Source organism: Mus caroli, chromosome 18, assembly GCF_900094665.2.
Source record: "Mus caroli chromosome 18, CAROLI_EIJ_v1.1, whole genome shotgun sequence".
NCBI lineage: Eukaryota > Metazoa > Chordata > Mammalia > Rodentia > Muridae > Mus > Mus caroli.
In genome coordinates, this window is record NC_034587.1 from 70,250,279 (window position 1) to 70,275,345 (window position 25,067).

Genomic DNA, 25,067 nt, shown 5'->3' on the forward strand with positions numbered 1-25,067 from the left:
AGAGAGAGAGAGAGACAGAGAGAGAGAGAGAGAGAGAGAGAGAGAGAGAGATAGAAAGGAGAGAGAGACAGAGAGAGAGAGACAGAGAGAGAGAGAGAGAGAGAGAGAGAGAGTGAGAGAGAGCGCGAGAACACATAACTACCAAGCAGAACTTATGTCATCTCCTTCCCTTTGAGGCAGGGTCTCACGTGTCCCGGGGCGGCCTTACACTCAAGCTTCCGACCCTCCTGCCCTTACCTGCCAAGGGATCAAGTGTATCGTAAGGATTAGATCTGCACCAGCACACTGGTGGAACATCTGATTTTCTCTACAGCGAAAGTCAAGCAGTGGGTGGGGGTGGGGGGCTATGCCCAGGCTCGCCCTATACACTGGTGTCAGTGTCTTTCTCGGGGCCAAGCACGGCCCCGGGGATCCACCTCAGAATGATGCTCGCAGCATCTCCTCAGACACAAAGCATCCGTTTGCATGTTCATAGTATAAGTAAGCAGAGCAACGGGAAAGCTGGTCCGTGGCAGTGCAGAGTTGACTTACAAGGGAAAGGAGACATTGTGCAAGGGAGGGTATGCTCTTAGTACCTTAACATGATTTTCTGGCCAGTTATCCACAATTGATCTAACATGACCTCTGTCTGAGATTGAAATAAACAATCCCCTGCAACAGAACAAAAACACCTTTGCATTTCATGACAGTTTTTTGGTTTTTTTTCTTCTACGTTTCTGTCCATAATTGGGATACTTAATATTTTGATAAAAATCAAGATACGGTTTAATTTCCAAGCACTGATTTATCTCCAAACATTTCAACTCTTTCAAGTGATAATTACGTTGCTTACCGAACAGCTATAACAAAGATTATTGTTAACTGATGTGATTACTATCCCCAAAGAGAAATGTGTCCACATTATAACCATCCAGGTGGGAAATAAAGTAAATATTCCTACGCTGAGTACAGTGGATTCATGGCATCATCCAAATCTCTGCCCCATAGCATCTCATCTTGGGTCAGTCCTCATCCGAGGTGCAAGCCAGAGTCACAGTAGGGGCATTCTGAGCTACACTTGAGCCCACGCCTGCCAGAGACCCAGACCCCCTGAGGGGGAGGGCTGGGCAGCACGCTTCCAGTTTCCTTGCTCCTCTAACCTGAGCTGAGAGACACTTTCTAACAAGAACGCACACATGTGCTAGGTTACCTCCTGGAGGTGTTTTACATACGTTGGTGACAGAACCATATGGGTTAGGTTAAACAGGGCTTTTCAGTGTCTGCCAGGGAGTGCATGACACATAAGCACACAGGGTGCTGGCTAACTTCAGCTGCCAGAGCTTCCTCATTGGAGTCTTGTGGGGAGAAAGCTGGCAGGGGTCAGCCTTTTAAATAACTCAACGGATGCATCTTATGCACTGTGAAGTTGAGAGGAGCCTTCAGATGAGATGCGGGGGCTGAGGGTCATGCTCAGCCCTGTCTGGATGCCTACACTGATATCAATGCATGAGCTCGCCGTGGGAAAAAAAACAAGGGTTAAGGTAAACAACAGATCAGAAGGGGCAGAAAAACTCAGATAAAAAATAGTCTTAGATCCAGCACATTACTCCCTGTCAGTGGTTTCCAACAGGATCAGTCATCCTTGGCTGACAACCAGTCATGTGCTCACTCAAGGACTTGAGGGAGTGGCCCGGGGAGCAAAACTCTTCCTACTGAAATGTCTGATAAAGTCGAACAGTCTGAAATTTGAAATTCAAAAAAAGCTAATTTTTCTTTTAAAGGGGAAGAGGAGAAGCATCAGAAATTAAAGCTGATAAATGAGACGCAATCCCAACCTGGCAAACTACCAAAAGGCTTAACAGTAATTACGGTTCTAGGGGAGGAGAAGAAAAACAGCTACCACACAACTCCTCCAACAATGGCAGTAACGATCAGGAGCTGGTTAAGTGAGCTGTTTCTACAAAAACAAGATGTGAACATGTTGACTTTTTATTAATATCTTTTAATACAAATTGGGCTTTAATGAGGCAAAAAACCTGGCTGGATAATATTGTAATATACAAGAAATCTAATTAGATGTCACAGAATGATTCTTTTATTACATAATAATCAATATATATTTGTATTTAAAAATAAGACTTACTTAGGTCTCCTAAAGATGTGCCCATATTGACAACAGGCAAGACCAACTGTTGGTGTGTACACAATTGGCATCAGACTTTCAATATCATCTTGCAGTATTCTATAGAACAGTTTTTCATTTCTTTCTTGGATGCCCATTATATAAATGTATCTGAAATTAAGCACAGCAAATCACATCCAAGTTAGCCTACATCACACTGGAAATTTCGACCTTTGAAAGTCAACCTAAATGTTTAAAACTGAGCTCACATGCACGCGCGCACACACACACACACACACCCCCTTCACTAAAGAAACCACACCAAAACCCTAAGTTATAATTCTATAACACTCAGAACTAAAAATTAGCAAGACACAGACATACTGAAATGGTAGCTGCTAACAAGAGAAACAGCAGCTAACCCTTTGAACAAAGGCCTGGAAATGCTAAGGAGTCAACAGAAGGCGTCCACGTAAATGACAATGAAGTTAAAGGCAGTGGTGACTCCAGAGGTGCGGCCTGGAGTCCCATGGTAAAGGGTTTAGAATCTAGTTGTGTTTTAAGCATTCTTCCATACAGGGAGCAGAAACAACACAGAGACAGAACGCGTCCAACCGGAGGCCATTCTTAGTTTCTCCTACCTTTCTCTACCACAATCCGGTATAGATCATCGAGGCCTAAAGCATACAGCTGCAGGTGTCCTTCAAATATGGCCATTTCTTTCCCCCATATCCAGTCTAAAGCACTAACTAGTCTGAATACAGCTTTCTTTCCCTGCTCCAATCCTCCTCACTTCCTCTACACTGACTTATGTCTAACTCTTCCCTGGGAGCCATACGGCCTCAGAACAGTCTCTTACCCTTGTCTCTTAATGTAGCTGAGAGGCCAGTCCCCTCTCCTACCCCCCACTTCCACTCAACTTTCTGTGTTCTGCACCCACACTACTGTATGACTTCTTGTGTATTCAACTTACATTGCTTTTATACTGCTTTGTTTTGTTTTGTTTTTAATTCTAAGCTGGCCCACCCTAAGGGAGTGCTCATCGGTAAGAGAGGATACCTGTGTAGGCTATGTGCAAATGTTCTCTCTCAGGCTGAGCAGCTACAGTGAGCCTCGGCTTCCAGGGAGCCACGCAACCAAAGGTCAGGAATTTGCTTTGAAATGGACTGGGCTTCTGAGCTGTATTGGTAGGTTGGGTGTACTAAACACACACTCACCTTGTAATATTTTCAATTTACAAATGGTTTGTTAGACTATAACTCCATCTTAGGCTAAGACTTCTGTATTTCTATATTTTACTGGGTGAATACATAAGTAGAGCACTCAGTCAACGAACTGCATTGCTCCTGGGAACAAAGATGACATACATAGGTAGAATATGATAGAAGATTTCTTCTCACTGGAGGGAAAGAACCAAAAGCAACCAGGCTATAAAATTAAAAACAAAACAAAAAACAAAACAAAACCCAGCTTTCTGAAAGAAAAGCACAAGAGGGTTAAAGAAGAGAAACAGATGGTCCATCGGGCATGGGCGGGAAGCTGGGACATTGCTGGGCCTCTTCAGGCAACTGCTCTCACCTTTAGTCACACTTGTGTTTGCCTCTCAGTGATCTGAAAGCCTAGGGCCGACAGCTGCCCTCAACTCCACACTGGCCACAGCCTGACCATTTACCTTACCTAGTCATTATTACACTAGCTATTCACGGCCTCACTTCCTAATGGTTTGAACTCCCTACCCAGCACTTCCATGGCTCCCGCTTTGTCTAGTTACGGCCCATCTATGACTGTGAGTCTCAGGGTCACTTCCCTCACTCTGAGCAATCCCTTACCATCTGCTTACAGCTGCACGCATCTCTACCACTGCACAACCCTACCAGAGCGTGTGTCCCCATCCCCAATCTCACACTCAACTCCAGACAAGCAGGCTGAACTCCACTTTACAGTGAGAGCCCTGGAACAATGCCAACGCCTAGTGAACACTACGGTTCTCCTTTTCTGTAGAAAAGAACACGGCTGCGCACAGCAGCACAGCAGACGAGACCCTCCCACAAGGCCTCCAGGGGCTGCCCTCACCCTGTCTGTCCAGGCTGGGTCTCACTATGTAGCCCAGGCTCTTCCTCTGCATCTGCTCCTGCTCCTTCTGCCTCAGTTTCTCAAGTGCTGCAACAGGTGAGAAGTGGGTGTGCTGTACCACAGCACCAGGGTTGCTCTTTTCTAACCTACCTTGGAGGGGCTTTACTTCCTAACCGAGTGGCTCTTCCTGACAGGACAGGCTTTCTCAGCTTGACCTTAGCCCTTCCATATTTTATCTGGGATGTTCACATTCTGTTTCACTAAGAAAACCCCAACCACCAGGCATACGTTGAGAGCCATCACTGGCATCCTTACCCGTAACATCTGTATTTATCTCCCTCTGGATTAATGGAGACTTTCTACCTCTGCCCTTGAGCCTATGCCTTCCTCTGCAAACCTGCTGTGGCAGTTTCTCAGGACTCTGTACTGTGCAACTATGAACATAGTCAACGTGTGAGACTATTTAAAGCAGAGGTCCACGTGTTTTATAGTCCAGTGTCTTTCCTCCTTTCCACTCGAGCTTCTTTGGGGTAGACTATATTTCCCGCCCACCCGCTTCTCAGTGCAACTCTCTTGTCCTGCCGCAACACTGACACTCCTCTCACAGGCCAGCAGTGTTCACATGGACTGCAACAGATTCAGTCAGCCCTGAATTCCTTGTCCTTTCTCATTTTGATGCTTTGCTAACAACAACACACTTTACACTTTAGCTCAGATATTCCATCCTCCGGGAAGTTTTATCTGGTTCCTCGAGTTGGGCCCCACGCATCTCATGCTTTCAGGATAGATTCCACATGTGCAGTTTTTCTACAGTAATATCCACTGCAGTCTAGACAGAACAGTCGCAGCTTAGCTATCCGCAACTCAACACCTAGAAGGCGGGACTATATGCTACTTACGGGGCTATCAAGGGCGCAGGTTAGTTGTCGACAGATGGAACCTATTTGTAAAAGACCATTTCCTCATTATTCGATGTCCTATACAATCTCAAAAATGTATGGTCTCAGGGCTGGAGAGAGGGCTCAGCAGTTAAGAGCACTGACTGCTCTTCCAGAGGTCCTGGGTTCAATTCCCAGCAACCACATGGTGGCTCACAACCATCTACGTAATGAGATCTGATGCCCTCTTCTGGTGTGTCTGAAGACGGTGACATTATACTCATATATAATAAATAAATCTTTTTAAAAAATGTACAGTCTCTACTGGAAGATGTAGCCACTTATCCCTGGATGCCATCTACTAGCAGAGTGTCACACACAATGTGGGAGATCAGTGAACGCTGTGGAATGAGACGTGAGCAAATGAGATGATACCTCGTGTTGCCAATGTTCTCATCACACACAGAGTGTGAACGCAAGTAATTATCGGTGGCACACAACTTACTCCTGCCAAACTCCACCACAGTGATCCCTGGCAAGCGCACCGTAAAGTGACAGGACGCGACCATCGCCGGAGCAAAGCGACAAAAGAACAGCGTCACTATGTGACGTCACTGTGTGGAGTGCACATATCCTGTGCTATCATCACACCACGATTCTAAAATAAGGCTGCCAACATAAAAATCAGACGCCAATCAACTCTTACTTTTCCAAAGGGCTAGTCATTTTTTTCAAGTTTCTATGGAATCGTAAGGCTTGAATATCCTGTGTCTCTATTTTAGGAGGTAAAAGTCCTTGAAGACCAAGCATTTGTCTCTCTTGTAACGTAAACGCCATCCCCTAAAAACAGAAAGAATTAAAGAATTAAAATTAGTAGTAACTACAGCAGCAATAGCACTGTCCTTTAAAACACAATTCAAGTGCAAATTCTGAAAAGTAAAATACACTTTCCAGGAATTTCAAAATGCTTTGAGGCGGATGACATCACATCCTGATGAGCATATGCAAAGAGTTACCTACCTCTCACAGAGAAATGTCATCTAGTGTAAGATTCTGGAAAACGGCCTAAGGATCCAGCCCATATGTCTTGCTTGTTTTTTTCAATACAGAGTCTCTGCATACCCCTGGAACTTGTTCTATGAACTAGGCAGACCTCGAACTCAAGAGATCTGCCTGTCTCTGCATCTCTAGTGCTAGGATTAAAGGCATGCACTACCACCTTGGCTACACTTAAATACTTTAACACACACATTTGTAATTAAGCAATATGACCTGCACATAGCCATTCCAGAGAAATATCCAGATAGCTAGGGAATGCAGAGGTATGTAACAGCGAGCAGTTCTAACAGTGCTCCCTAGATCACAGACTAGATAAAAGTCATCTCTGTGCAATAAGCAATCTATGGTATACCCATACCATACCATGAATACTTCAGAGTTGCCAATCAAAGCACACTGTTAACCCACTGTGCTTAGAAAACATTCATAAGACCTCATATCACGGTCAGATGCATGTAACACATAAATGAAACCAAGAATATGCAGTCAAAAATTAGTCTATGTCTGAACATTCAATTTCCACTTTTTAGCTGTGGGGATAAATTATATTAAAATGAGCCCAGCAAAAATGCTTGGGTGTAGATTTCTAAAAATCTTTCCTCCATAAAAGGGCTGAGAACATCAGCCAAATGATCAACTTTTCTCTTAGTTCTGGAAAATAACTAAAGGCTTACAACGACCAAGGAGCATTTTACCAGGAAAAGCGGCTGGCCTCGGTTTCAGGCAAATGCTTCAAACACTGTATGATGCCCAGAGCAAACAAAAAGCTAAACAGAAAGCTGAATAGGAAAAAGCTTAGGTAATAAAATGCCCACAGGAGTGAGGCTCTGAAAAGCTCTGTTGTATCTGGGGGAAGACAACATCCTGCAAAGACTCAGAAGAACTAGAAGCAAACCTGCAGGCTACTCGAGCAGGGGCTGCTCGCTGGCTCAGTGGTATGGGCCTGCACACACCATGCAACGGAGCCCTTAGGAAAGGAAGCATGCGAGACTGCACGGTTCTAGCTCCAGTCATTTAAGGCTTTGCTGAATCTTTAGCTGACCTCCAATCTAACCAGAGACTTCATTAGATACATGTAACAAAAACACACACTTAAATGTTACCATAAAGTAGAACTTGAGACATAGCTCAGTGACAGAGGGTGGCTTAACATGTACAGGGCCCAGTGCTGGGATTGGAAGACAAGGAGAAAGAAAGAAGAGAGAGAAAAGAAAACATCTGTCAGTCTAAGAAGCCAGGCAGAGTGTGCTAGAGGGATGGGTCAGCAGTTGAGGGGACTTGCTGCTCTCCAGAGAACTCAAGTTCAACTCCCAGCACCCACACCAGGAGCCTCACAACCACCTGTAACAGCTCCGAGGATTCTGACACTGTTGCCTCTGCAAGCACCTACACACACATGCACAGATCCACCGACAGACAGACAGACACACACACAAGTAAAATAAGTAAACCCAACAGATTCACAATATGGCTGCTGTAAGACATTTAAAAAGATACAAAGTAGAGAATGGTAATTGCCGCAAAGAAACAGGAAATAAAAAGATACAAACTTATGGAAACATGATCTTAAGATAGGAAAAGCAGCAGAACAGGAAAAAAACTGGTGATGCCAGAGGGACAGGGGCTAAAAGCTGCCAGGTTTCAGAGACGGAGGAGGACTCTCCTGTCTACGCTGATGTCAAAGGCCCCTGGTGTTCAGCTCGGGCTTGCTTTGTAATGTGTCTGGCCGTTGGATCCAGAGTCTCCAAGCATGCTATGCTGGCTCTCTTCCATGACACTACAGCTCTGGTCCTGCACTGGAAACGAGTGACAGGTTAAAGAGCAAGTGATATTTGGCGTCAAGAGAAAAACCAGAAGGGACCTCCTTCACTAAGCTTCCTTTAATTGGTGGCCTGTGCAATTCTCTGGCCAGTACCAAGCATGCTAACGAGAGGAGTCCCGTACCTAACTTTCCTTTGCAGGCCTGAAACTCCCATAAACACGTTATACTAAACAGCTCCTATTTTTTTCTTTTATTATAATAAAAAACAATAATAATAAAAATAAAAGATTGGCAAAATTTTTTATGGCAAGTCTTTTAAAATAGGTCACACCTCTAATCTCAATGCACCACTTCCCAAAAGGTGTACTTCATTCACTGTGACAATCTCTGTGTCATCTCACAAGCTTTTTCTAAGAAATATCTCTTCAGAATTATATTTCAAAGCTATTTTGTGTATATATTTACCCAGGGTTGCATTTTATTCACGTCATTTTTGTGGTGCTAAGTACTGAATCCAGAAACCTGGTAGCACGCACTCCATCCCTGAACTATTCCCCACCATTACTGCCAGACCCTTAACCATATGCCAGGCAGGCACTATGCAGAGCATGTCCAGGCCCGCTTCACTCTCTCCATCTGAAGCATCGACGTGCAGGAGCTACCGCTCCGCCAGTCTTTTCAGAATGCATGAGGTGGGTTGCCAAGAGAGATTATTCAGATGCCAGTGTCGAACTGGAGTCAAACCCAGAGTCCTGCCCTGTAGATCCTGCTTAGTATTTAATATGACTACTAAATACTGAACAGGATTCGCCTATTCAGCCCAGCTTACACAAAGATGAAGACATGCCTGGCTGGATCTTCCACTGATGCCTTCTGCCCTACTAGTGATAATCTAAAAGTCAAGGCAATTTCTCCTTTGTAGCATTTGCTGAATTAATGGCCAAAAATATATGCAATGATTTGCGTCCAAAACGATGGGTGTGAGCTGGAAGGTCAATAAGGGTTTCATTTCAAGGTTTTACCCAATCAACCAAAGGTCTAATCATCCCAGGTGAGTTTCCTGATTGAAGCTAGGTAAAGCTACCTAACCCTCTTGCCAAAGGTCCTGGCCAGAGCACCCCTCTGAGGTGTTCTCATACTAATGCTGCTTTACTGCCCTCACCTAGCACTAGGAAGCAGTCAAGCCTTTTCTGATAGTAAAAGTTGTCAAGAGTAAGACTTAGAAGGGATGAAACAGCCCAATGGAAAAGATACGTACTGCATACAACAGGCAACTCGCCCCAAAAGGCCTCACTCAGTTGGCGCTGCTACAGAGCTACTGAATGCAAAATCTTCAAGCCTTACACAGCCCTGCCTAACCAGGAAGACAAGCCATGTTAGCGCTGTTGACGTTACTAACCTTGTTTGTTCTTGGATTCAACATGAGTGGCTTGCCCTTCTCCTTCAGGTGCACTCGGCGGCAGGTCAAGGTGCAAGGAGTGGTAACAGCTCTTAGCCGGGAAAACATCTTCTCTCCCCTGGAAGACAACGCAACGGTAAGCACCACACAGCGCCACACACCTTAAGCATTTTCAAAAGCAAATGTGGATGCTCGCTGCGTACTGAAAAATGCTTCAGTTTTAAGGCATCACTGAGAGAGAAGGCATCCCACCGGCAGCGGGAGCCACTACTTTATGCAAGTATGTGGTGGTGTGATGGTTTGTATATGATCAGCCCAGAAGGTGGTGCTATTAGAAGGTGTGGCCCTGTTGGAGTAGGCGTGGGCTTTAAGACCCTCATCCTTGCTGCCTGGAAGCCAGTATTCTGAGAGCAGCCTTCAAAGGAGGATGTAGAACTCTCTCTCAGCTCCTCCTGCACCATGACTGCCTGGATGCTGCCGTGTTCCTGCCTTGATGATAATGACTAAACCTCTGAACCTGTAAGCTAGCCCAAATTAAATGTCCTTATAAGGGTTGCCTTGGTCATGGCATCTGTTCACAGCAGTAAAACCCACACAGAGACAGATGGAGAGAGGGGAGTGAGAGAAGCGGGATGGATTCAGCACTATGAAGAGGGGAGGAACGGGAGACTCAAGGGTGGGGAGGAACAGCCTCAAGTGAGAAGCTTGCCCTGTCACCTGAGGCCATGGCGAAACACCGGCCTGTGTTGACGGCCATGTTTGGATCTGAATCCAGACAGGAGTCTGTATCAATGTCCATGGCCTATCTTACCACCAAAGATCACATGGACGTCTCTGATGCCTGGGATCACGGTGATATCCAAGGGTAGTGCAGAGCTGGCCTGACTCCTTAAAGGCTGCAGCGCTGGGGAAGGCAGGCCCTACACCTCTCCTGAGCAGCCCAGTAGAGCTTGACCCTGGAGGTGTGGGTGCTGGTGAGCTGCCGGAGAGCCTGAGAGCTGACCCCATCAGGGCAGTGCTGGAGAACCCTCCCTGGTGGTGTGAGGAAGAGCTGGCAGGCTGACCGACTCAGCTTCCACCCAAGGCCCAGATCCAGGGCTTTGAGTCGGCTCACCCCAACACCTACCCCATTGATGCACTACTATTGAATGAAGTTCATTAAGAGGCCCATTCTACAGACCAATGACTCAATGCAACAAACAGCTGCAAGTAAAGATGTGTAGACAAAAGGGTGTGTGTATATACTGAGTGACACACTGCAGCATCCACAGGAAGGTTTTTGTTTTCATTTTGGGGGTTCTTTTTTCTATTTTAATTTTTTCTTTTCTTCTTGAGTGTTGAGGGGAGGTCACAAGGGCCAAGTGCAGACACAAAGGACAGGAAGAGAAGTGGGATTAGGGTGCATAATGAATCAATAAATACAGGGTATCCCCGAGATAGCTGACAAATAGGGAGCTACACTACTGACGGGAGACATTTATACTTCCTGACCTTGGAAACTTGGCTACATTTCACTGTCAACTTGACTGAAATTAGAATCACCCAGAAGATACTCATCTAGGTATCTGTGAGCCCATTTCCAGAAAGGTTCAGTGGGAAAGCCCTACTCTTTCTGGATGACACCATGGCAAGGGATAGGGTCATAAACGAAAACAAAAAAAAAAAACAAACAGCCAGCCAGCGGTGGTGGTGGCGCACGCCTTTAATCCCAGCACTCGGGAGGCAGAGGCAGGCGGATCTCTGGGTTCGAGGCCAGCCTGGTCTACAGAGTGAGTTCCAGGACAGCCAGGGCTACCAGAGAAACCCTGTCTTGTAAAACCAAAAAAGAAGAAGATGAAAAAAAAACCACCAACAACAAAAACCAAAAACCAAACAAACAAAAGGTGTATACAGATGAAGCCAGCCTTCATCTCCCTCGGCTCCCTCGGTCCCAGCCACAAGCTCCTCCTGCTGTCGTGAACTCTGCCATGTTTTCTTGCCAGGATGGTCCTTACCCAGGATAAAGCCCTCTCCTTATAAGGTTCTTTGTCCAGGCTTTGATCACAGCAACAACAACAAAAAAAGCAAATATACAGTAACCACAAGTACCATACTCCATTTTGAATGCATATTACAAAGTTACAGGTGGAAAAGGTATGACACATGTGCAAAATACATCTGAAATTACTTCAAAAAAGAAACGTATATAGTAGTGTCCAGCATGCCCGCAAACGTTGAAATAACCATTGATTTTATTATAAGCCCTTAAAGAAGGCTGAAATGGCACTGCATACAAAGCTGGAATTATGAAGCTACATGGAGGGCTGAAACACAGCCCCTGAATGTCTAGATGGTGGTGTTATGGAAAGTCTTCACTTCTCCACTTTCCTTTTCAAGCTTCCTACCGAACAGGAAGATCCTTTGCTAAGCAGAAGTTCAAAGCCAACGGGGTGCTTAACCAAGCAATAAAACAAAACACAGCTGGCCCAACTTAAAGAAAAAAATTCCTAAAGAACAACCATAAAATAGAATAAAGCTCTCGTTCCAGCCTTCACAGATGCTACAGGGACAGTACGGTGTTCTTGGATTTCCTTTCCTCCCAGTTTCTGGTCTCCTCCTGCTTCCCACGGGAGATGATCCCAAAACAATAGGAATTCTCTAGTGAAGAAAAATGCATACCACACATTAAATTTTACCATCAAAGAAGACACTGGCTTCAAAGTATCTCAAGACTACACTGTTTTATTGACAAAGCAATACAGCTTTATGGTATTTAGTGTAGGTTGGCAATCAAAGATGCTTTTCTAAAAGCAACAGACTATGCATGGCCAGTTTGTTCTACAGGGTCCTTAGCCTGAGAATGGGCTTCACAGTTTTATAGGGTTACAACATGTGTGTGTGTGTATACACATATATACATATATATATACACACACATACATAAAACACATGTGACTCAGAAAGCCTGAACTATCCACTCACTGGTTCCTTACCTAAAAAAGGTTGCTGGACCCTGCTGCAGAGGCTACAAACCCTGTCATCTGGAGGACAGAAAATCTCCCACCTGCAGGCTGGAGAGATGGCTTGATGGTTAAAGAGCACTGAATACTCCTCCAGAGGACCTGGGTTCAATTCCCAGCACACACACACACACACACACACACACACACACACACACGGCAGCTCACAACTCTCTGTAACTCCAAGATCAAACATCCTCACACAGACACATGAAGGCATAGTGCACATAAAATAAAAATAAATTATCTTTTCAAAAAAGGTAAGAAAATCTCCCACACATATTTAACTAGCACACACACGCTGTGGGCCTGGAAGCCAGCAGCATTTCTGAATTATTTCTACAAATATTTCAGTCCAGAGATCAGCAAATTCAAATAAGGTGAGTTTTCCATGGCCGTGTAAGTAACTCTTTTGAGCTGTTTTCTGCCTTGCACCAGAAACTGAAAGAAAATGTTCCCCGGGCATCTGCTTGACACCCGCAGCCCCCACCAACACACTCCCATCCTGCTGACGCTTGCGTAAGGCAAAGATGAAGGCTTGCACCAGTGTTTCAATCGCTTTACAGAGTCATAGATACAAGGAACTTCTAAACAAAGTGTGAAAGGTTCGGAAGGCAGAGAGAAGAACCTGTGAACAGGGTTTCCTTCTTGGAGGAAGTGAAAAATCACTGTCCATAAAAGACCAAGGCAGACAGGAACTTGTTCAACTGTAGGGAGGAAATCTAAGCTGAGAAGAGAGGCAGTGGTGAGAAGAGAAAACTGGATGATGGAGGGAGAACTAACAATCAAAATCTTCCTAAGTGACCCGTTGGGGCCCTCAAAGACCATCTATGATCCAATTAAAATGGCACGATTAAAATGCAGCTGTGGTTTCTTTTAAGTGAGAAAAACTGGCAAAAGTCTATAGATGGAAGCAGAGTTCTGTGTTTAGTGAAGACTGTACATGTGTAACAGGAATAAAACACTGAAAACAAATGTACAAACATAAACACGTAATTACAATCTGGAGAGACGGAGAGCAGAGAGAACACAAGACAATTTGATTTTTCAATTTTTACTTCACGTAATTTTTTTTTTTCTTTTTGTTTTTTTCCAGACAGGGTTTCTCTGTATAACCCTGGCTGTCCTGGAATTCACTCTGTAGACCAAGCTGGCCTCAAACTCAGAAATCCACCTGCCTCTGCCTCCCAAGTGATAGGATTAAAGGTGTGCGCCACCACTACCTGGCATTCACAAAATTTTTTATCATTCCTAAAATTTTAATTTTATTTGTACATAACCTAAATATCTAAGTTTACTGTCTGAAGATCACAAAGCCCGGAGACCCAGAAGTCAAATAGCCTCATTTCTTCAGATTTAAATGTACTTTTCATTTACACATTGGAAACGGAAGACACAGCATTAAGAGAACAGTGAATGGTTTTGTTTTGCCTCCTATGCAGCTCCCCACTCCTCTGGACACAAGCACTGTAACTTATTTTATATCCTATAGAACAACTAAGGAAGAAAACTATGTATTTATTTATAGAAATGTCTTACTCTCCTTCCACATTTCAGCCACCAATTCTATGAAGATACAGCATCTCTCCTATAAATTACAACAAATGACTGCGCAGGTGTATATAGGGACTTACTCCAATACAAACAACTCTACAGCAGGTAACAGAGGTGCCCTACGATTACGTTCAACTGTGATAGCACAGACATAGTGCCAACCAGCAGGTTAAAGACCCACACTCAAGCAGACGGTCACCTGTCCTTCTCAACAAGCACTCCTTAAGGGCTTAATAGTTTGTAGAATGGTTCACAGTACTCAGAGGAAGGCTTGCTACATTTACCGTTTAGTTATAAGACATGGGAAGGCTGCAGATGAACAGCAAGATGGAGAGATAGACTGGGCAAAGTTCAGAGACACAGGATGCGCAGCCTTCCCTGCTCTGCCACGCACTTGGCAACCCAGGAGAGCATGAACCCTTCTAAGTCAGGAGGTTTTACAGAGCTTAATGTCCAGCCCCACCCTTGGCAGAGATCAGGGGTGAGGTTCAATGTTCCAGCCCTCCGGTCCCTGCAGCACCCTGTCCCATCCTGGAACTCTCCAGGAACACCACCAAGTTACCTCATTAACATAAAATGGTGTGATCAAAAAGTCTTACCAAGAACAACAAGTGACATTCCTGTCACTCAAGAAACTCCGAGAATTGTAGCTCTCAGCAAAGAACAAGACAAAGATCAAATACATGTCAGAGTCATAGGATATGTGAATGTGACCCTGGTATTTTTTTTCTTTCTTTCCTTAGATCTTTAAAAAAAAAAAAAACCTACTGTCATTCTACACATGTATGTAATACATTCTGGTAACACACACACACACACACCTTCTCATCCTCTTCCCATCCCAGGACCCTCACCAGTCCCCTTCCAGCTCTCATGTCTTTTGGAGAGAGGGTTATTTTGTTTTGTGATCTTCCCCCCTCTGTTTTGAGGAGTAGGGCTGCACTCTGTACCTCCAAATCAAGTAAGTCTTTCTGCCTAAAGCCAAAGATTATAGATTCTTAAACCAAATCCATAACCTTAAAGTTAACCCTGCCCTCATTAGTGGATTTACATACCTAACAGCTTTTCCTTGAATCACACCTACAGTTCCACCTACCTTCAACTTAATTTATTGGAAACCATGACAGCTCAATGACAGGAACTGGCACACGCTATTTCACCCCACTTAACAGTTACTGTCTGGATTTCGGATCTGGCTTTCCCTTCATGTTCCAAACCACCGCCCTTGAAACTTTGGTTAGATTCATTTGTTTCTTCAAATTTCATGTAGTTATTTCCTTCCCCTCCTAATCCCGTCCTTCCAAATAAAATTACTAGTTAAACAATGTCTGTGTCCTAAATTCTCTTATGTCGTTAGTGTTCTGTTTCTTTTCTTTGAGACAAGTCTCAGATGTCAGCCCTCAAGCCTCCAATCTTCCGGCCTCCACCTCAAAGGCATTGCCCCACCTGGCTAGATCTGCTGTGCTAGATGGCACCCAGGCACACAGGCAAGCGCTCTACCAACTCAGTGTTCTACATCCCCGCCCTGATTACCTGTTGTGGATGGGCACTTTTTTCACTTTATTTGTCCACACGTCTACTTGAACACTTCTTATATTCGCCTGTTCATATTTTATAACTTAAAATTCTGGTTTCATTACATATTCCTAGACCTTTTCAGGACCCTTCACAAATCATTTGAATGTCTCTACTACTAAGATACATACCTAACAGCTTAACAAATTTTGGTTTCTTTCCTGACATAATTTTTACCCGAGGTCATTTTCTTTTGAAAATGGCAGACATCTTTGACCGTGGGTCACTATATGTTTTCTGCCAACTTTTGGGGGCCACTGCAAGTTTGCTTTAGTGAGATCCAGGGTTTACAGCCTAAAACCAGTTCTTAAATTAGTCCATATTCTAAATAGAGGCATAGCTCCAAACCCAGATTCAAGTGAGCTGAAGATACTTCAACTGTAAAGCCAATGCATATCTTTTTTTTTTTTTTTCTTCTTTTGGTTTTTTGAGACAGGGTTTCTCTGTAGCCCTGACTGTCCAGGAACTCACTTTGTAGACCAGGCTGGCCTCAAACTCAGAAATCCGCCTGCCTCTGCCTCCCAAGTGCTGGGATTAAAGGCATGCGCCACCACGCCCAGCTACCAGACAGAAACGAGCTGGTCACCATCTGGAAAGGCTATCCACTAGAGACCAGGGCCTTTCACACTATTCACAAAACAGAGGTCATGACTTGATGTAATGAGCAAGTTTGGCAGTTAGAGACCTGAACTTGAATGTGGACTCGGATAATTACCAGTTTAGCATGAGCAGTCACTCTGGAGATCAGAAATAAATGGTCTCTGAATTGGCACTGGGGTCAGTCACATTTTCACGGGCCTGTGACCACCTACGGAGAAACTAGGACAATATAATAGCATTGCTCATAATATTAACTGTATCCTTTGTCTTTGTTATGAACTATGACTTCCCTTTCTGGTGGTGAAATCCTATCTCTTAGGGCAGGGTTGGTCAGTGAGCTTTTCAGGGGCTTTTGTTACTGTCTTAAAGACACAGTTCTATGTTCCGAAAGGTTGGTCCTAAAGTCACTAATCACAAAAGGTGGATCTCAAAATCACAGCAGCCCTCCTGCCTGCCAAACAGCAGGATTTACAGTAGTCTTTAAGGCTTTCAACTTAAAGAAACACTGGCAATCTCATGTCTGGTCCCAAATACCTACATATATAACATACCTCTACAGATACACTTAACGACAACAAAAACTATTATTAAAGTCTAGTCTAGGAACCAACCGCTCCATTAGAACACTTGTGTTTTGGGTTCAATGAGTAAGGTGCTCCCTTCACAATCATGAGGACCTGAGTTCAAATCCTCTTATAGCCAGTTTCATAGGTGCATGCAACCAGTTTCATAGGTGCCAGGAGTCAAGGGATTGAGGCAGCAGATCTTGCTCGAGGAAACTGACTGGCTTGCTAGTCAGTCTTGACAAAGGTCAGCCGGAGGACTAGTGAAAGATCCTGTCTCAGAAACTAAGATGGAGAAGTAACTGAGGGAGACGGCTGTGGCCTCCATACTTAGTACACACAAATACAACACACACGAAAGGAAAGGGAAGCCCAGTTGTGAAACACACAGAGTGTCGGAGGATGTGCACACATAATGTTGCGATCTTATTACGAGCTTCGCTGCCTGACTTGAAGGTTTTTCAATAAAAAGAAAGGTCATTTGGCAGGCACCGAAGTCAATACTGCCTGGATTTAAACCTTGGTTTGCCACTTGCTATACCCACTATTTGGTAGTTAAGTTACACCCTCCCTGTGTTTCAGTTCTCCTCCAAGTTCAGAGCAGGAACGACTCAAAGGGCTTCCTTCACTCCCTGAAGACTTAAATTAAGATAGCTTTAAATTAGACCCATAACGCTTATTGAAATGCTGTATAATAAACGCTCCTTATTAAGGATAACCACTGCTGCTGGCTAGCCTGGACAGGAGTTGCATTCTAAATGCCAGCGAGTTTCTGCATCAACATTTTTTAATGACTAAATTAAGAGGCTATGAGGATAATCAAGATTAACTCTTAAAATACCTCATTCTCTATCCGGGTCAGGAAGGACCCATATGAACAGCACAGAGATCCAGACAACAGAAAATACTGCAGTAGCTACAGAAGTAACGTGTTTGTCACTTTGAAATTTGTAAACATTGATCAGTTTCAGCCATATAAGCATATTTCAGCCATAAGCATTTACCTTCAAGTAAACTAGCTAACCTTCAATAAAATAATGAAGTCAAATATAACTTTAACCCCAGATTTGTTCCCTAAGATCAAAGGATTTGTGTTTTCTTTGTGTCTCAAATATAACAAGTTTGCTTCACAATCAATGAGTTATAATTTTATATTAACATAATATAAAAAGTTAATACAGATGAGAATTTTAAAAATGGAATTAAATACAAATTAGGCATAAACGGAATCACAAAGCTTTTTACTTAAACAAGGACAAAGCCTGTAAAATGAGCAGGTGTGGAGGCTCAGGTGTTCAAGCGCTTGGGAATCCCTGGGCAGGAGTCAATTCCAGGCCAGCTTGGGCGATGTCAGACCCTGTCTAAAAACAAACCAACCAACTAAATAAATAAAAACACTGCCCTGAAATGGTGAGTCACTTATCACTTTGAAATGTACGTTTCATAAATTTACTAAACTCCTTATAAGAATGTAACTCAGTCGCTTCTTCATTAGCAGCTTGGGGAGAAGGAATGGAAACCTAATAAAAGCCAGGTCCAGCAGCCCTAACGATGAGAAGGCATTATCTCATCATTTATGGCCTCTGTGTCTAACTTTCAAGCTTTCACTACTACACAAAAGAGCCAGGCTCAGCTTGCAAATCTAAGCTCAAACCGGATTTCTTAGAAGTCCAGTCTTAAAAAGTTACAAACTGTTTTCCTGAATTTCTGGAAAGCATGTAGCAGATATATAGCCAGCGAGTTATAAAATACATACACAAGATACATGTACTTTTTTATTTATTAGAAAGATGTGTTTCTCCTCTAACTCCCAGAATATTTGGAAACTAAAAATAAAACATTAGTTTGCAATCCCTTGACAACATAAACAATGCTTAAGGAGTATGCATGGTTAAGAGTACAACTATGAAGTCAGCTTAAATCCAGTCCTTTATTATTAGAGACCCCCATCTAGAAATAAGTTACTTAACCTTCTTAAGTATTTGCTGGGACACAACAGCACTAACCTAAAAGGGTTATTCTGGAAGCAACCTGTTCAGAGAACAGTGCCCACACCATTTCTAACAACTGTGTTGCTACTGGTTGCTAACAATTCCTACACCAGCAGAAATAACAACGATATTAACTGCTTTGCTTAGAAGTGATTGCCACAAGCAATTAAGAGGATAATTCCAGGAACCCAATGTTATACTAAAGGTGCACTTCGGTTGAGATCAGTTATTTTGATCACGCTTCTCACCACAAACAATGCTCATTTTCTAGAATGATCGTCAGTACCAAAAATAAATAAATACGGTCGACCCTAAAGCCACAACAAACGCAACACCTGACTCTGGGTTGGTTAGGAAAAGCGTTAAGAGTCACCTGCCAATCCCGGTGCACAGATGCCATTTCATAAGAATGGACAGAACCACGCCAATCTTGGAACTTTCGCCTGCCACAACTCTTTCTATTAAAATAAGGAACACACACACACATGCACACATCCCAACTCCTATGCCTCCCTGAGCTCGGTTGGGAAAGAAATCTTGCTAAAGAGGGTTTGAACCACAAAATAAGTCTTTCCCAAGAGCAGAGGGAAAGGAGACTTGGGATGCTCGAGGTCTGGGATCCACCTGGCTGGAGCCCTAGGAGGAAAGCGCGGTGTCCTGGCACCAGCGAGCCCGGAATCCCAGAGAGCGCGGCGCCCCTCCCTCCGCCCCGCTGCCCACGGGCCAGGCCCGCCGCACGCGCGAACACAAGCCGCGCGAGCGGTTCCCGGAGCGAAAAGGCCCGGGGCCACCCCCGAGCCAGGCCCTCCGCTCCGCGCCTTACCGGACGCCTGGCCCGTGCCAGGTGGTGCAGCAAGCAGAGAGGCCGCGGCGCTACAGCCGGAGATGCTCGGCCCTGGCGCCACCCTGCCAGCCTCCCGCGAGCTCCTGGCAGCCGGCGCCAGCTCCGGCTCGCTCTGCCGGGGACCCGCCCCACACGCGCAGAGGTAGCGGAGAAAGAGGCGCGGGCCGGTGCCGGGCTGACCGACAGGGACGCGGGCCAATAGGAAGCTCGGAGCTGGCGCGGGGCGTGGCTCAGGCCTGGTTCCGCCCTCGGCTCGGTTCCTCTCCGGCACCTTCCTGCGCCGGGTTCCTGGGTGTTAACTGTTCTGAGGCCGCGTGCATCAGCTCACGTGCGACCCCGACGGCGGGAGGACGGACGTGCTTCGGGGGAGCTGTACTCGGCTCCATGGGATAGCGCAGGGTGGCTTATCCCGATCACCGGCCAGGTCCGCAGGGCGTTCACGCGAGAAGACGTTGTGCGCAGGCGCGACGCTGGGTCGGCGAGTACCAATCTCCCAGTCCAGCAGACAGGAGAGAATAATGGTGTGGGTTCTCGTGGACCGCCCGTGGAGGAAGGAAGAAGCGGTCGACGTAGGAGATTGGAGAGTAGAGACCACAAGATACGCTAGATCCGTCGCTTTTGGAGCGCCGTATTTTTCTGATTAGTATTTATTGGTGTGTATAGATCTTCTGTAAAATTCTGTGCCATCGTCCATGGCTGCTGGCCCAGTTACTGACCTACCGGGAATTTACTAATCACTAGTGCTGCCACCGTCGCCGTAAATATAAAGTGTTCCTGGGAAAGTGCTACAGGAGTTCATCTTCGAATCCTTGAAAACAGCAAGGAACCTACAGACACACACACACACTCTCTCTCTCACACACACACTCACACATACCCCTTCCCACATATGCTCCCACTCTCAGCTAGGATTTTGGAGAATATTTATTTTTGTTTCAGAAACCGTAATCGCTAGGAATTATTCACTGTAATGGAATCTATTTACACTTAAGGAATAGAAACAGTAATTTTAAAAGATAGAAGGGTAAATAAGAGGCAACAAAGAATAAGAAAATTAAAGGTGATGGAAATGTATAGGAAACGTTTAAGAGAAGACGGGAAAACGAATTGTTCCCCTCAAAGCAGTTACAGGGCTCCGAAGGGTGGGGCACGTGAGGAAAGACTGCAATTAGATGACCGATGATAGACATGGCTGCTAGAGTCACCACCGCAGTAAAGAGGAAACAAATGTGGCCTGACATAACCCTGCCTGCCAGAAACTCAAGGTGTGGCCAGTTGAATGGAGGAGCTACAAAGTGCAAGTGTCATGAATTCATCAGTGAAGTTCTGTTGTCCTCCACAGTCTGCCCTCTGTTAGGATTATTGTGCAAAGAACTGTCACAATAGAATTAATTTTGCTTGAGGTCAATAGAGTCCTTATTAAATGCAGTGTCTGCTAATGTCAAGAAGACAGGCGCCCATTTGCCTGATGCACTCAGACTTGCAGATTTCCCCAAGAGATTGGTCAAATGCCTTCCAGTGAAACTTAAATGATTTGTTATTATACAAACAAGCTAGTCTTTCTGCTGTTCTCCCTCTTCCTCCTGTCCCCTCACTCTACCCCTACACACACACACACACACCATTCACTCTTGGAAAGGGCTGGGCATGGAGTGTGAAGTGTGGTTAAAGGGAACCAGCCAGACAAACCAACCACAGTGTCATAAGATGGTGATCCGGGATGAAGAGTACCGAGAGTCTGAAGACCTGGGGTTTCTCACCTGTTCTGTGTACCCAAACATTCTGAAGAACAGTGACATAATTCTTAGAACCCTCGTTTCTGTAGACAAGAGTTACTTTGAAGGCTCTCATCCCTGAGATGGTAAAGCGGTCATTGCTTTGTAACTGACAAATCATGAAACATACACAAGCCTTAGAAAGTTCTGTACTCTTGACTTTACTGTTTATCAAACACCTAATCTAATCTATTCAGTGTTGCTAGGGTCAAGAAATTCCATCCTCACATGGTACTGGGTTTGGTTCTATAGTACTTGTAGCATAACAGTGAGATAGCTTGTTAATATTTGCCTTTAGGAATCTGGAAGGCGTGGGCACGTGCCCTGGAAGTCAGGGGACACCCATGGGAGTCAGTTCTTTCCTTTCACATCAAGGAATTGAACTCGTCATTAGGTTTTGCATTGTGTCTTTTATCTGCTGAGTCACCTCCCTAGTCCTCACAAGTTAATACTTCAAAGGTGAAGATTTGTTCTATCTGGAGATAGAACTAGAGTACACTGGTTCGTATTTAAACAGACAAAGGAACCATTACACATCTCTGCATCTCTAGGAGTAATGCAAACAGGTGGGCATTTTTGCTTTTCCATACAGATTTAACCCAGGGCTTCAGGCATACTAGACAGCCGTTCTGTTGCTGAACTATATCCCTAGCCTTCTTTTTTACTTTTGACTCAAGACAGGCTCTCACAGGTTGGCCTTGAACTCACTGTTGTGTGGCAGTTTTTCTAAAGAAAGGCAAAACATTCTGTCATGCAGACTAGCTACACTAGGCCCCTCTCTACAAGTGCATGTAAGCACTAAAGACTGAGAGGAACTCTTAGATAAGCCTATCTGTGTAGCAAACTCTCAGACAAACTGAGCGGCCCAGAAGAGGCTTGGGCCAGCTAAGCTGCCTGGAAGAAGATACCCTCTAACCTACTGGGCTACCTGCTGGTTGTGTGGTGAACTCCAGGTCTCCTCACCTGCTGCCAACCATGCTGGTGTGGGATTTTGGCAACTCAGCTGTGCGTTACCTCGGTAAAGCTCATTGGTTCACCAAATTGGATTTTGTGGTGTCCTTACTTAGGTCGGTCATCAGTTGTGTATCTGGAGTGAGTAGACATTGGTCTTAGTTAGGATTTCATTCCTGTGAAGAGACACCATGACCACGGCAACTCTTATAAAGGAAAACACTTAATTGGGCCTGGCTTAGAATTCAGAGGTTTAGTCAATTGCCATTGTGGTGGGAAGCATGGCAGTGTGCAGGCAGACATGGTGCGGGGGACAGAGCTGAGAGTTCCACGTCTTAATCCGCAGGCAGCAGAAGTGTGCCACACTGAGTATAGATGGAGCACATGAGACCTCAAAGCTTGCCTCCAAAGTAACACACTTTCAACAAGGCCACAACTACAAGACCACAGGTCCGAATAGTGCCATTCCCTGTGGTCCAGGCTTTCAAATTCATGATTCTATGGGGCCATTCCTATTCAAACGACCACAACCTTTCTTCACATCTCCCCAGGAACAGTATCATAGCACCTTCTCTGTAACTAGTACAGAATTTTAAAAACACAAATGAAAAGGTCTGCTGTCTGTGGCAGTGGGTCGGGGTACAGAGAACAAAATATTACTGTCCCATTCATGGTATTAAAAGATCCTGTCTTCTCAATTTCATCTAACAGGTGTTAAGATATATTCTATAAAAGAATGATTATTGTGATTCAAACAAGATATTTTTTCTACATCTGGACAGTAACTGTTGGAAGCTGAGCAGGGCTTAATCACTTTCCGAATGGTCCCTAAGAGAATGAAAGAACTTCCAAAGGAGAAGAGTCTCTACTAAATGGAGCTAGAAGCTTACGACCTTGACTAGAAGCCTGGCTCAACTCTAAACAGAGCGAAGACGAGGAAGGAGCCTGCTGCACATGCCCTAGGAAAGAGTCACTGGATTCCAATGTGTTTGTGTTTCTGGAAAGTGCTTTAATCCTGAAGACTATCTTCAAGTTTGTTTACCTTGAAGGGAAGAGCTCACTTTGGGAGTTTGTATATTTGAGTACTGGTGCCCTCTCTTTCACACAGACTTTTAACAGGGCACCTAGGACAACCCCTTTGTCTTGTCAGACAGAGATAGCTGCACTTTTCCTACCTATCCCAGAAGGCATTGGCAGGAGGGATTGGGAAACACAATGCAAGGGAGTACAAGCACAAGCAAAGAATTCTCACTTAGAGTCCCTGCCTGGCATACAGGTGATGTTCAGGAAATAATATTTATCTTTTGTTAGGTCATTAATTTTTGCTGAACATTGCTTTTCAAATCTCATTTACATACTAAAATTATTTCACCGAATTAGTAAGACCATGAGGTTAGCATAACTATTGTTGAATTTTACTTACCACCGGAATACTGGGGACTAAAAGGCTACTCTCTCCAAAAGTATCACTAGTAAGTGGAAAGGGAAGTCAAACTATGCCACAAAACATTTGTTTTAGTATTTCTATGCACAAGTTGAAAACTGCTGTGTTAGAGAAATGTAACGGGCCCCACCCTGGACCCAGTGAGTAAAGAAACCCTGCAGTGTCAGCTTTGGGCACTCTTTTCTTTTGTGTTTTGTTTCTTTGTTTCTGTCATTCTGGGGATGGAACCCAGGCATGCCAGGCAAGCCGACTACTACAGAGCCTCTGCCCTAGCAGATGAGTGGGGAGCAAGCTCAAGTTCACCATGCATCCATCTCGAGGAAATAGAGAAATAGTCACTATGGACACAACCCCTCCCTCAAGACATCCTATTATAAAACAACCGCAAAGCATTCACTCACACGAGCATCATAAGACTGTGTGTTGTTAGATGCATCTTCTCATAAACAGATTGTAAAGAGTAGTGTGGTGTGAAATGTCTGGGGATGGGGAATATGATGGCAATGTTTGCACTCTGGGGAAAATGGAGAATAACGAAATAATTTTGTCAAGGTCGGTTGACAGTTTTACGAGGGATTATTACACTCAAATTTCTACTTTTGTGTTTAACCTAATATTTTATTTTGAACAGACTTTTTAAAAAAATATGTGAAGAATAAGCTCCAAGTATTGTCCTTATTCAAAGGAGGGATTACCTTAGAAAGCTCTGTGGGGGACTTGACATGCAGGCAAGCCTTGATCCTTAGAGAAGTTCCTTAGATGACACCTGGTCGGCTCCACAAAATGTTATCAGCAATTCTCAAATCCAAATGTTTCAAAATATTGGTAGTTTAGGAATATGTGACAATCACAAGATGTCACACAGTTCTCTCTGTGGTTCTTGTTTTCCTAACATAATATAAGTAGTTATCAATTTCTCTTCTGGGATGGCTCAAGAGGTAATGCGTTTGCTGACGATCACACACACACACTCACACACACTCACACACACTCATACACATACATACACACACACTAACACACATACACTCACACATACACACACATACACACACTGACACATACACACTGACACAAACACACACTCACATACACAATGCATACATTCAGTAAAAAAAAAAAAAATTGAAAACTGCGAATGCACTTTTGAGGTCTAGCCCCAGACCCCGTTGTGAGTATTACATGACACGCACAATACACACCTCATATTTTTCTGAATCCAAAGGTTTCCAAATCCTCAAGCCTAAGGCCCTGTCCATTTGTATAAATTTTTTTAAGGCTGTCTTTGTCCCAGTGCATGAAAGCAAGGAAAGGCGACAGGCAGTTCTTTGTACTTACTGGGTTTAAGTAGATTACGTATTGGCTTCATGTTTATATGCACAGGTACGATTCTCACTTGCTGTGTGGGTCTCCAGGACTGCACTATCCCCAGACTGCTTATTATAATGCTTAAAAAGCTAAGTTTACTGTGAATGAGAAACAACTATTTTACATGCTTT

The 25,067-nt window shown here is 44.4% G+C and overlaps 1 protein-coding gene and 1 long non-coding RNA gene across 2 annotated transcripts in view; one reads left to right on the forward strand and one right to left on the reverse strand.

Annotated features, from left to right (window-relative positions):
* Positions 1-19,795, reverse strand: part of Me2 (malic enzyme 2) — a 44,836-nt gene extending 25,041 nt beyond the window's left edge. The window contains exons 1-5 of the mRNA XM_021150383.2: positions 19,378-19,795; positions 9,273-9,390; positions 5,759-5,892; positions 2,123-2,272; positions 576-651 (exon numbers count right to left, since the gene is read on the reverse strand). Of these exons, the coding sequence (XP_021006042.1) occupies positions 576-651; positions 2,123-2,272; positions 5,759-5,892; positions 9,273-9,380 (468 nt within the window). The 5' untranslated portion in view covers positions 9,381-9,390; positions 19,378-19,795. The remainder of the gene's footprint in view (positions 1-575; positions 652-2,122; positions 2,273-5,758; positions 5,893-9,272; positions 9,391-19,377) is intronic.
* A 79-nt stretch (positions 19,796-19,874) lies between these two features.
* LOC110284614 lies at positions 19,875-23,198 on the forward strand. Its single transcript, XR_002376966.2, has 3 exons — positions 19,875-20,051; positions 22,471-22,680; positions 22,907-23,198. It is a non-coding gene; the product is annotated as an uncharacterized LOC110284614 (long non-coding RNA).
* The last annotated feature ends 1,869 nt before the right edge of the window (positions 23,199-25,067 follow it).